Below are 12878 nucleotides of genomic sequence, written 5' to 3'. Positions count from 1 at the left end.
ATCTTACCTGTGGTAATTGAGGGGATTGTTTTCCAATCAGGCTCCACTTGCCATTACGAATCCTGTAGCCACTGACCACTTTACCTGTGTAAGAAATACTCATTCAGACTACCAATGACAGTACCACTAGTTACTCTGAAACAGCAGCAAATTCTGTAGTGTGACTCACCAAGGTGATGTGTGTGGGTCCTGAAGGCAAACGGGTAAATGGGATATGAACTATAATCACAGGCGACATCTGCATTTGTAACTAAAAGAAAAACAAAAGATGCAGACACAGAAATTAAAAGCTGTTTTAACTCTCAGGTTAAAATAACAAGACACAAAAAAAGTGTCAGGAGGACACAGAGAGAATATCAAGAATGTAGTATTATGTGTTTCACTGAGACATGGCTGCAGGAGCATATACTGGACTCCAACGCCTAATGACGATAAGTTTCGTCTTTAAGACCATACGAGCCAACAGAATCATTAGGAGCAAAGGTGGAGGTATCACAGTGCTTGTTAACAACAGATGGTGTAATCCTGGACATGTCACTGTGAAGGAGAGGACCTGTACCCGGGACACTGAACTGTTAGCTTTAAGTTTACATCACGTTTTCTACCAAGACAGTTCACCTGTGTTATTCTGGTAGCAGTTCATATATTATCTGCAGTCGCTGCCGACACAGCCTGTGACATCATCAGATCGCTGCCAGGCTACAAACCCAACATCCCAAGGCATTTCTGGTGATTTCTTCAGATTTCAGCCAAGTCTCCCTCTCAGCTATATTTCGAACCTTTTAGCAGTTTCTCAACTGCTCCACCAGAGAAAATACAAAAACTGGATTTGTTCTATGCTAATGTCAGATTGCATATAGCTTCTCTGCCTGTCAGACCACAGTGTGGTTCTCCTCACCTTTTTAATGAGGAAGCTGAAGATGAACTGCGAGGATGCTTTGAATCCACAGACTGGAATGCTCTCTGTGAGCCACATGGAGATGATATCAATGCCATGAGTGAGTGTGTGACAGATTACATCAACTTCTGTGTGGAGAGTAACATTCTCTAAAGACAGTGAAGTACTTCCCCATTGAACACCAAATGTGCCGACGTTCTCGGCTTTGCACCGTTGGAAAAAAAAATAATACACCCGATAGCACGACAGGTCCCGTTAGTCAGCTGTCACCCAGCTTGCCATGAGCAGCCGGGAAGCCAGGCTGTCTGGGTGACTGTCAGGAAGAGGAGGCATAGCCCTAAAGTCAAGCCCGTGGTTCACCACCAACCTATTTGTGTTTCCAATAGATTTTCCCCACTCAGCGACACCCCCACTGAGGAAAAAACCCTGGTAACTGGCAGCTCTATAGTCAGAAACGAGGCATTAGAGACACCAGCGACCATTGTCAGATGCATTCCAGGAGCCAGAGCAGGTGACATAGAATTCCTATTTAAAACTGCTGGCTAAGGATAAACGTAACACATTGAACTATTGGGCAAGTTGGCAAGCAGGTAATAGCTTGACTGACTGGATTTTATCCATCTCAAATCAAGAGAATCCTGGACTCTTTTTTGGATAACTCAGCCAACACTGCAGTCCACAGTAATGTGTTTGTGCATAGAGACAGCCACTTCAATAAGAGAGATGACCTTAAGCTTAAAACAGGAAACAAGGATATTGAGTCCATATTTATTGAAATCACTCCAAATCACTGTCCAGAAATGCCAAGAAAATAATAAATGGATGTGTCTATCGTCCACCAGATGCAGACATTGCTCATTTCAAAGACAGTATGACCCACACATTGGAATGAACAAATAAAATAGGCAAAAGGGCATATATCTTTTTTGATTATAATATAGATCTCCTCAAATGTGTGACAAACACACCAACTCTGGATTTTTTGAATAATTTATACTCCAACTATTTTTTCCCCATTATCACTGAACCCACTAGAGTGGCAGATAAATCTGCTACGTTGACAGACAACATTCTGACCAACTCAGGAGATGAAGTTTTCAGTTCGGGTACACTCTGTGTAGACATATCAGACCATTTCCCTGTCTTTCAACTCTCCCTAGTGGAAAGAAAAAAGAAAAACAATTTCTTGATAAAGTGACTTATAGGAGATTTTATGGAAAAAATATGACTTAATTTAAAAAATGAATTGATGCTCTATCGTGGGAGAATGTGTTTACCCATAGTGATGTAAACTGTGCAAACAAAGCCTTTATTGAAACCTTTAATTCTATTTTTAATCAATGTTTTACATTAATTACAGCAAAGAAAGCAGGAAAACATGATCTGCCTAAGATAGATGGATAAGTACTTTATTCATCCCAATTTGGGAAATTATTGTGTTGCAACAGCGTACAGTATAAAAAAAGACAATTAAAGGAAAAACAAGCAAATAGAATAGAATAAAAATAGAGAATAAACATCAGCCATAAACAAATCTATAGTATAGAATAAACATCAGAGAAATACAAATCTACAGTATGAAGAGTAGGGTAAATAATAATAATAGTAATAATAATAAACATCAGTAAACTAAATAAACACAGATTTCTACATTTAACAATAAAGGTAAAAATAAATTTAACTGAGCAGACTGAACCAATAAGAAATATAGGGTATATGGATCAAATATGGGGTGTATGGATAATTTACATTATATTGTACTATGATGATATTTGTGCAAATGTTATTAGCCTAAGCCTTGGTTTACTAGTGGGATTCAAAAGTCTTCAAGGAAAAAAAAATCGTCTCTATAAGAAATTTGTGCTAAACCCCACCCCCCTGAATCAAATGCCTTACAAGGTATATAAAAATAAATTGAATCATATAATTAGAGCAGCAAAGAAAAAATACTATAGTGAGAAATTTAAACAATCCTCCAGCAACATTAAAGAAACATGGGCAACTATCAAACAGCTTTTGAATAAGGAAAACACATTATTTGAACCACCAAGTCACTTTGTTGAAGCAGGGAAAACTATCACCAATCCTTAGGAGATTGCATGTGGGTTTAATGACTTTTTTGTGAATGTGGGCCCCACTATTGGAGGGAAAATTCCTACTCCAAGTGGAGTTGGACTATATTGATGTCTGTTTATCTTCTTTTAGCAGCTTTGATCCCCCTGATGCTGATGAAGTACAGTACTTAAAATAATAGATCAACTCAAACCTTCAGCAGCTGGTCATGATGACATCAGAGCAAATCTTGTTAAAGAGATAAAATTCTCCATTATTATTAATTATTATACAATTATCCATAGAACTGATTTTAAACTTTTAATGTTTGTTTTTAAAGCTCTTAACGGCCTAGCCCCATCGTATTTATCTGAGCTTTTAACAGTCCTGGTAGAGCGCTGAGGTCAACAGATCAGTTTCTGCTGGAAGTGCCCAGGTCAGAATACAAACCCTGGGGTGAGCGAGCATTTTCCCAAAGCTGCCCCCAGGGTCTGGAATAAGCCCCCCGTCCAGCTGCGTCTTATTTCTGAGCTGGGCCTCTTCAGATCTAGGCTAAAAACCTACTTATTTAAGATTGCTTTTAATACCCAGTAGTATGATGACACTTTTATCTTATTTCATCTTAATCGATTTTGTTGTATTTTATTGCTTTTACTGTTCTTTTATTGTTTTTATTTGTTTTTACTTCTTCTTCTCTTTATTTATTACCTGCTGTAAAGCACTTTGGTACATCGTAAGGACTGTCTGTAAAGGGCTGTAGAAATAAAGTACATTTACATTATCAAACCATTAACATATCTTTTCACTCTCATTAGAAAATGGCATTGTCCCAAATGACTTAAAAATAGCTAAAGTTATTCCCATTTACAAAGCTGATGATCAAAGTGTTTATTCTAATTATCTTCCTATCTCAATATTACCATGTTTTTCAAAGAGCTCTTCAGCACTTGAAATCAAACAATATTTTGTATAACCATCAATATGGCTTCCGAAAGAGGCATTCAACATACATGGCTTTACTACATCTCATCGACCAAATCCACTCTGCACTAGACAACAATGAGTTTGCACTAAGTGTTTTCCTTGATCTGTCTAAAGCGTGTGAACCACGAGGTCCTTTTGTCTAAACTGTCTCAGTGAGACATGGGTTTCAAGCTGATGTGCAAAAGTAGTTATGTTGTCAATAGAAGTCAATTTGTTTATTTTAGTAACCGTATCTCCAACAAAAAAGTTATGAAAAAGTTTAAAACCTTCATTTCTGAAGCTAACTCTGGTCTCCTAGCTTATTCAAAATTGTTTCAATTAAATAAATTATCGCTAAACATAAAGAAATCCAATTATATGATTTTTGCTGCCAAGAAGAAATTTGATAATGCTAAAGTCTATATTGCAGGAAATGAAATCCAGACAGTTTATTCCACTCACTTCTTGGGGGTAATAGTCGATGAAAAATGCTCATGGAAAGAACATATTGATTATGTGTCAAAAAAATAAATTCTACATCTGTGGGAATTATCAGAAAAGTTGATAAATACCTTCATAGGTCTGGTTTGTTTACGTTATATTATAGTCTTGTATATCAATATCTATCTTATTGCAATATTGCCCGGGCATGTACTTTTCCTACATACTTACATAAACTCCACTTATTTTCCAAATCAAAGATATTGTCCATTTACAACATTAACACTATGGAAACGTGTATTTTTGGTATCAGGGAAACACACTTCCATCTCATTTCCAACAATATTTTCAAAATAACTCAAACATTCACTCCAGAACAACTCGACAATCCAAGCTGCTTCATATCAGAATCAGAATCAGAATCAGAATCGCTTTTTATTGCCAGGTATGTGGACACACACGAGGAATTTGACTCCGGTTACACCTCACTCTCTTTAGTGCAACAATTACAAAAAAATAGACAAAAAAATAGACATAGAACAAGATTAAATCAGAAGTGCAAATTGGTGCATGGTGCCAGGATGAAACACTGAAGTCCGGTTTTAGCTGTTTAACACAGAGACAGCCTGAGGGAAGAAACTGTTCCTGTGTCTTGTTGTTTTGGCGTACAGAGTTCTGTAGCGCCTTGCAGAAGGGAGGAGTTTAAACAGTTTGTGTCCAGGGTGTGATGGGTCTGCAGAGATGTAACCTGCCCGTTTCCTGACTCTGGACAGGTACAGATCCTGGATGGAGGGCAGGCTGACACCAATAATCTTCTCTGCAGACCTTATTGTCCGTTGCAGTCTGTTTTTTTCCTGTTTGGTGGTTGATCCGAACCAAACGGTGATGGATGAACAGAGAACAGACTGAACAATGGCGGTGTAAAACTGAATCAGCAGCTCCTTAGGTAGGTTGAGCTTCCTGAGCTGCCGCAGGAAGTACAACCTCTGCTGTGCCTTTTTGATGGTAGTGACTGTGTTGGTCTCCCACTTCAGGTCCTGAGAGATTGTGGGGCCCAGAAACCTGAAGGATTCCACAGCAGACACTGCGTTGTTGGTGATGGTGATGGGTGGCAGAGTGGGGGGGCTTCTCCTAAAGTCCACTGTCATCTCCACTGTTTTTAGCGTGTTCAGCTCCAGATTGTTCTGACCACACCAGCAGACCAGCCGTTCGACCTCCCGTCTGTATGCAGACTCATCACCGTCCCGGATGAGGCCGATGACTGTTGTGTCATCTGCAAACTTCAGGAGTTTAACAGACGGGTCTCTTGAGGTGCAGTCGTTGGTGTAAAGGGAGAAGAGCAGTGGGGAGAGTACACACCCCTGGGGGGCACCTGTGCTGATGGTCCGGGTGCTGGATGTGATGCTCCTCAGCCTCACCTGCTGCTTCCTGTCAGTCAGGAAGTTTGTAATCCACTGACAGGTGGAGGAGGGCACAGTGAGCTGGGTGAGTTTGTTGCGGAGGATGGCTGGGACGATGGTGTTGAACGCCGAACTGAAGTCGACAAACAGGATCCTGGCGTACGTCCCTGCAGAGTCGAGGTGTTGCAGGATGTAGTGCAGTCCCATGTTAACGGCATCATCCGCTGACCTGTTCGCTCGGTAGGCGAACTGCAGGGGGTCCAGCAGGGGGTCTGTAATGTCCTTCAGGTACCCCAACACCAGTCTCTCGAAGGACTTCATGACTACAGATGTGAGGGCAACAGGCCTGTAGTCGTTCAGTCCTGTGATGGTGGGTTTCTTGGGGACCGGGATTATTTTGGAGAGTTTGAAGCATGAGGGGACTTCGCACAGCTCCAGGGATCTGTTGAAGATCCGGGTGAAGATGGGGGCCAGTTGGTCAGCGCAGACCTTCAGGCAGGAAGGTGACACACCGTCTGGGCCGGGTGCCTTCCTGATCTTTTGTCTGTGAAAGACTGACAGAACATCCACTTCACAGATCGTGAGTGCTGGTGGGGGGTCAGAGGGGAGAGGTGGCAGAGTGGCAGGTGATGTCAATGGGGGGGGGAGGTGGAGAGGTGTGAATGTGTCAAACCTGCAGTAGAACACATTCAGCTCGTCAGCCAGTTGATGATTCGCTGCAGTGTTTGGGGATGGTCTCCTGTAGTTGGTGATGGACTGCAGGCCTCTCCACACTGACGCTGGATCGTTGGCTGAAAGGCTGTTTTTAATCTTTTCAGCGTAGCTCCTCTTGGCTGCTTTCACCTCCATTGTCAGCGTGTTTCTGGCCTGGTTGTACAGGACTCTGTCCCCACTTCTGTAGGCCTCCTCCTTGGCCTGACGAAGTTTTGCAGTGAACCAGGGTTTGTTGTTGCTGTATGTGCGGAAGGTTTTGGTGGGCACACACATGTCCTCACAAAAGCTGATGTAAGATGTCACGGTATCAGTCAGTTCATGCAGGTCTGAGGCTGCAGTCTCAAAAACACTCCAATCAGTGCAGTCAAAGCAGGCTTGTAATTCCACTTTGGCGTTGTTGGTCCATCTCCTCACCGTCTTGACCACAGGCTTAGCAGATTTCAGCTTCTGCCTGTAGGTCGGGATAAGATGAACCATGCAGTGGTCAGAGAGTCCCAGGGCTGCACGGGGGACAGAGTTATATGAGTTCTTAAAAACAGTGTAACAGTGGTCCAGAGTGTTTGTGTCCCTGGTGGGACACTTAATATGCTGTTTATATTTTGGCAGTTTGTGGCTGAGGTTTGCTCTGTTAAAGTCCCCCAAAACAATGAGCAGAGAGTCCGGGTGTTTTTTCTCCACGTTATTAATCTGGTCGGCCAGGTGTTGTAACGCCTCAGTAACACAGGCCTGAGGAGGGATGTAGACTCCGACCAGAACAAACGAGGAAAACTCCCGCGGCGAATAGAACGGTTTACAGTTGATGAAGAGTGTTTCTAGTTGAGGACTGCATGATTTGTTTAGGACCGTGACATCAGTACACCAACCTTCGTTAATGTAAAAGCAGATTCCGCCTCCCCTCGTTTTCCCCGTAAGCTCCGTTATCCGGTCCGCTCGGTGCAGGTGAAATCCAGGCAGGTAGAGAGCAGTGTCCGGGATGTGCTCACCGAGCCAGGTTTCGGTGAAGCACAAGGCAGCAGATCTGTTGAAGTCCGTGTTGGTTGTATTGAGGAGCTGCAGTTCGTCCACCTTGTTCGCCAGAGAGCGGACGTTGGCCAGGTGAATAGACGGGAGCGCAGTGCGAAACCCCCGCTGCCGCAATCTGACAAGTGGGCCGGCTCGCTTCCCCCGATGTGTCCGGCGTCTCCAGCGGAGACCACAGAGAGCTGCTGCTCCTCCAATGAGTAGTTCTGTTAAGTTTTCCGGATCGATGAGAACCGAAGAAAAAACTTTGCTGGTGGTTATACCAATGTTTAGGAGTTCTTCTCTGGAGTAAGTGACCAGAGAAGGAGCACAGAAAACACGACAAATGCACAAAAACGTAAAAAACACGAGAGAGCGAAGTACCGAGGCAGCCATCCGCGGCGCCGTCTCCATGGGAATATCATCCATGGGAATATCATCCATGGGAATCCCATTCTGTTGTACCACTAGAGCACAGTTTTCCATCAAATATATAACTTTATGGAACAAGTATATTCACCTGACAAACAGCTCTCCCTCCCTACCTGTTTATAAAAGGAAATTAAAAGATTACCTGTACTCTGTAGGATTGTCTTAATACTTTCTCTTCTCTTTTTTGTTTAGTTGTCATTGCAATTTATTCTTTTGATTTATTGTAATTTATTTCTTGTTTCATTGCTTAATTACTGATTTTTGTGATGTTTTTATTCTTTGTTTTTTTCCCTCTTTCTCATTAATCCATTTGTTGTTTTATTCTGATAAGATACTTTTGAGAATTTTGTTTACTGATTTTAATGTTGTGGTTCTCGATAAGCCCTCCCAGGGTTTCTAACCTCTCCAGCACTGATTCATTGCAGCTTATCGTTTATTATCTGTTGTATATATTTTTTGTGATATACTCTTGTTGTAATGTTTTATTAAAGTCTCAGGAAGAAGAGACGGCTCTGGCCCCTCCTGTACACTGCTTCTATGTTGGCAGAGCACTCCAGTTTATTATCCAGCACCACCCCCAGGTATCTGAAGGTCTGAACAGTCTCTATCTCCCCTCCATCAATGCAGACTGACTGGTATGGGGTTTTAGATCTCCTGAAGTCCACCACCAGCTCTTTGGTCTTGGTGGTGTTCAGGAGCAGGCTGGGCTCAGTAGGTGTTAAAAACTGAGCTGCACTGCAGTTTCTTTCTCCCCTGACCTGCAGAGTGGCTTCATCTTTGTTTACTTAATTAAATCATATTGTAAATTATTGCAGACTATGTGTGGTCTCCCTCTTTTGTCACACACGTTTGAGCCAGGTTATGACAAAATGGGGGCTCGTCCGCTTCCTAGAAAAGAAAAGGAGCCAAAACAGTACCCTGCGGAGCCCCAGTACTGCATTCAAGTGTTCCAGAAACACATTTCCCCATCCTGACATACTGTGGTCTGGCAGTCTGTAATCCATGATGTCAGGGAGGGGGTCACACCCATACCTAGAAGCTGGTCTTTCAGTATGAGAGGCTGTATGGTGTTGAAGGCACTGGAGAAGTCAAAGAACATGATTCTCACATATGAACCAGGCACATCCAGATAAGCATATGCCCGATGCAACATGTACAGAATCGCGTCTTCCACTCCTGTGTTTCTGGTAGGCAAACTGGAGGGGGTCAAGAGCCTCAGCAACCTGCAATCTCATGCGACGAACAAGGAGTCTCTCCAAGGTCTTCATGATATGAGATGTTGGAGAGCTGAGGACAGAGCTGCACAGCTTCTCTCTGAGAGGTTACAACGAGTGAACGCTGGCGCGATTTGCTGCCGCTGCTCGCCGGTAGGCCTACTTGCTGCCCTACTGCCGCTGCTCGCCGGTAACTTTTAAAGTTTTAAAACTCACCTGGAGCCTTTTTTCTGGCCGTCTACGCTACCCGAGCCCTCGTCAATAATGTGGACCGGTAGGATATACATCCTGCTTGTCTGCATCTGGCTCCTTCTACTGCCCGTTCACCTGCAAGTGGCGGGTCTGCTACAGTACTCGGCCACTGACCTGCTCCAGCTGCGCTGTCACTCGCCTGGACCCGCGCCAGAGGCACTCCACCTTCACCCGATCATCATCTTCCAGCCTCGCCGGAGATACATTCACCGAGGGTCCCGCCGGGATTTCCAACACAACAGCTCAACAGCAATAAAATCCATCTGGTCCAGCTCTCGACGTCGCCCTCCACGCTCCACCAGCCGGGCTGTCGACCACAGCGTGTTAGCCCGCCTAGCTCGGTCGGCTAACACCACCATCAGCTGCGACAACACCTCACTCAACTTTGGATTACTCAACATCCGCTCACTGACACGCAAGGAACATCTCATCCAGGACCTCATCACCGACCGTAAGCTAGACTTTCTTTGCTTAACCGAGACATGGCAACAGCCCCAAGAGTATTCTCAGTTGATTGAATCCACTCCAAGTGGGTTTGTTTACACCTGTCAACCCCGTGTCTCTGGCCGGGGAGGAGGCCTCGCGATAATCTATCGCGAGAACTGTAAAGTCTCGCCGGTGCCCGTGCCAGTCTCCAGCTTGTTTGAGTCCATTGTCTGTCAGTTGTCTGGTCCCACTCCAACCATTATTGCCACTGTCTACCGCCCCCCAAAACCGAATAGTGACTTTTTAAATGATTTTACTGCTTTTCTCACACATCTATCCTCTCTCTCACCAAACATAATACTGCTGGGTGATTTTAACATCCACATGGACAATACCAATTTGCCTCTCACCAAAGACTTCACTTTCTGTTTAGATGGTTCTGGATTTCAGCAACATACCACTATTCCCACACACTCCAAAGGACATATTCTGGACTTAATCTGCTGCTCTGGTGTCACCCCTCTCAACATAACAGCTGATGAACTCCCCATAACTGACCACTTTCTCCTCTCATTTACAGTGAAGCTCACTCTCTCAATCGCTAAAACACCACGCCTCATTTCTTTCCGAAACATAAAGAACATTAACCCCTCCACTCTCACTGCAAGTATCCACTCTTCATGCCTCCTCGATATCAACAATCTGTCCACCCCCGATGACCTGGTCTCTCACTATAACACTGGTCTTCATAATATTCTTGATTCTCTGGCTCCACTGAAAAACCGATCTGTCTCCTTCACCATCTCCGCCCCCTGGTTCACCCCGATCTCCGACTCATGAAAGCCAAAGGACGACAACTGGAACGACTTTACAGAAAAACTGGTCTCACTATTCACAAAGAAATATACAATAACCACATCTTACAGTATAAGGACTTCATTGCCAGCACCAAATCACATTACTACTCCAGCCTAATCACTGCCAATCAAAGCAACTCTAAGTCACTTTTCTCCCTACTCAACAATACCACCAAACCCCCAGGACTCTCTCCCCCCTCACCTCTACACAACCTCATTCTGCAATGCCATCATGTCATTTTTCACAGAAAAAAAAAAAATCAAGAACATCCACCAGAACCTCGGATCAATACCTCACCTCAGCACCCCAGTCGACCTTCCCCCACCTACGCACCCCCTCTCCTCCTTCCATCTCCCCACTCTCTCAGAAATCACAGAGCTCATCCAGAAATCCAAACCATCCACCTGTCAATTAGACCCCCTCCCAACCCAACTTGTCAAAACCTGCCTCCCTTCTCTGGTCCCTCTCATCTCCGCAATCATCCACACCTCCCTCACCACTGGAACTGTCCCTACACATTTTAAAACTGCAGCCATTACCCCAATTGTAAAAAAAACCTGGGGCTGACCCCTCCAACTTCAACAACCTCCGTCCTATCTCCAATCTACCCTTCATTTCCAAAATCCTCGAAAAAACAGTTGCCTCCCAGCTCCATTCTCACCTATCCCACAACAATCTGTATGAACAGTTCCAGTCCGGTTTCCGCCCACTCCATAGCACTGAAACAGCACTCATCAAAATCACCAATGACCTCCTCATGGCATCTGACTCTGGACTACTCACCATCCTCATCCTCCTCGACCTAAGTGCAGCCTTTGACACCATCTGCCACACCACCCTCCTCAGCAGGCTATCTTCCATTGGCATCACCCACACTCCCCTGGACTGGTTTACCTCCTACTTCTCTGGCCGCACTCAATTCATTCAACTCAAGACCCTCAAATCATCTCTCTCCCCCATCATCTCAGGTGTGCCCCAGGGCTCTGTCCTGGGGCCCCTCCTCTTCATTATCTACCTCCTTCCCCTTGGCAATATCTTCCGCAAATTCAACATCCACTTCCACTGCTATGCTGATGACACCCAGCTCTACCTCACCACTAAACCTTCGTCCTCTCTCCCGCCCACCTCCCTCACTAATTGCATATCTGAAATAAAAGCCTGGTTCACCCAAAACTTCCTCAAATTAAACAGTAGCAAAACGGAGGTTCTCCTCATTGGCACAAAATCCACTCTATCCAAAACCAACAGCTTCCCACTCACTATTGACAACTCCTCCGTCTCACCCCTCCCCCAGGTTAAGAGTCTGGGCGTCATCCTGGACAGTACACTATCCTTTCAATCCCATATCAATAACATTACCCGGTCAGCCTACTTCCATTTACGAAGCATCAACCGCCTCCGCCCCTCCCTTACCCCTCACACTGCTGCCATCCTTGTCCACAGCCTCGTCACCTCCCGCCTGGACTACTGTAACTCTCTCCTCTTTGGCCTCCCTCAAAAATCACTCCATAAACTTCAACTGGTCCAGAACTCAGCTGCCCGCATTATTACAAGAAGCCCCTCTATCCACCACATCACCCCTGTCCTCAAACAGCTCCACTGGCTCCCTGTTCAGTTCCGTATTCAATACAAAGTTCTCCTAGTAACATTCAAGGCCCTTCACAATCTCGCCCCCCCATATCTGTCAGATCTCCTCCATGTTTCCACCCCCTCCCGCTCTCTCAGATCCTCTTCTTCCACACACCTGTCTATCCCCTCCGCCCGTCTCACCACCATGGGCAGCAGTGCATTCAGCCGCTCTGCCCCCCGCCTGGAACTCTCTACCACCCCTGCTCAGAAACACAGACACACTCCCCCATTTCAAATCACAACTCAAAACTCATCTGTTTAAAACTGCCTATTCCATCTGATACAATTCCCTGCCCCCTTTTTTGTTGTAAATGATTTCCTGTGTTTTATTAATTTTATTGATTTCTGGTGTTTTACTTCTTTTAATATTGATGTGTTTTATTTTGATGTTTTTTATCCACTTTGTAAGGTGACCTTGAGTGTCCAGAAAGGCGCCTCTTTAAAAATAAAATTTATTATTATTATGATGTCAGAGCCACCAGTCTGTAGTCATTCAACTCCACCGGTTGCCCCAATTTCTTTTTGCACACCTGTAAAACTGTCGTTGTCTGGTCTCCACACAGAAGCCACTCTAATCTACAGCTCTGCCCAGAAACAAGC

General features: G+C 44.5%; 1 protein-coding gene across 2 annotated transcripts in view; it reads right to left on the bottom strand.

Annotated features, from left to right (window-relative positions):
* pam (peptidylglycine alpha-amidating monooxygenase) overlaps positions 1-12878 on the bottom strand; it is an 89327-nt gene that overhangs the window by 38673 nt on the left and 37776 nt on the right. For both annotated transcript variants that reach the window (XM_075456198.1, XM_075456199.1), the window contains exons 10-11: positions 170-250; positions 8-84 (exon numbers count right to left, since the gene is read on the bottom strand). In XM_075456198.1, the coding sequence (XP_075312313.1) occupies positions 8-84; positions 170-250 (158 nt within the window). The remainder of the gene's footprint in view (positions 1-7; positions 85-169; positions 251-12878) is intronic.

Source organism: Odontesthes bonariensis, chromosome 22 (genome assembly GCF_027942865.1).
Source record: "Odontesthes bonariensis isolate fOdoBon6 chromosome 22, fOdoBon6.hap1, whole genome shotgun sequence".
NCBI lineage: Eukaryota > Metazoa > Chordata > Actinopteri > Atheriniformes > Atherinopsidae > Odontesthes > Odontesthes bonariensis.
Note: the sequence above shows the minus strand (reverse complement) of the source record. Positions and strands in the feature narration are given on the sequence as shown.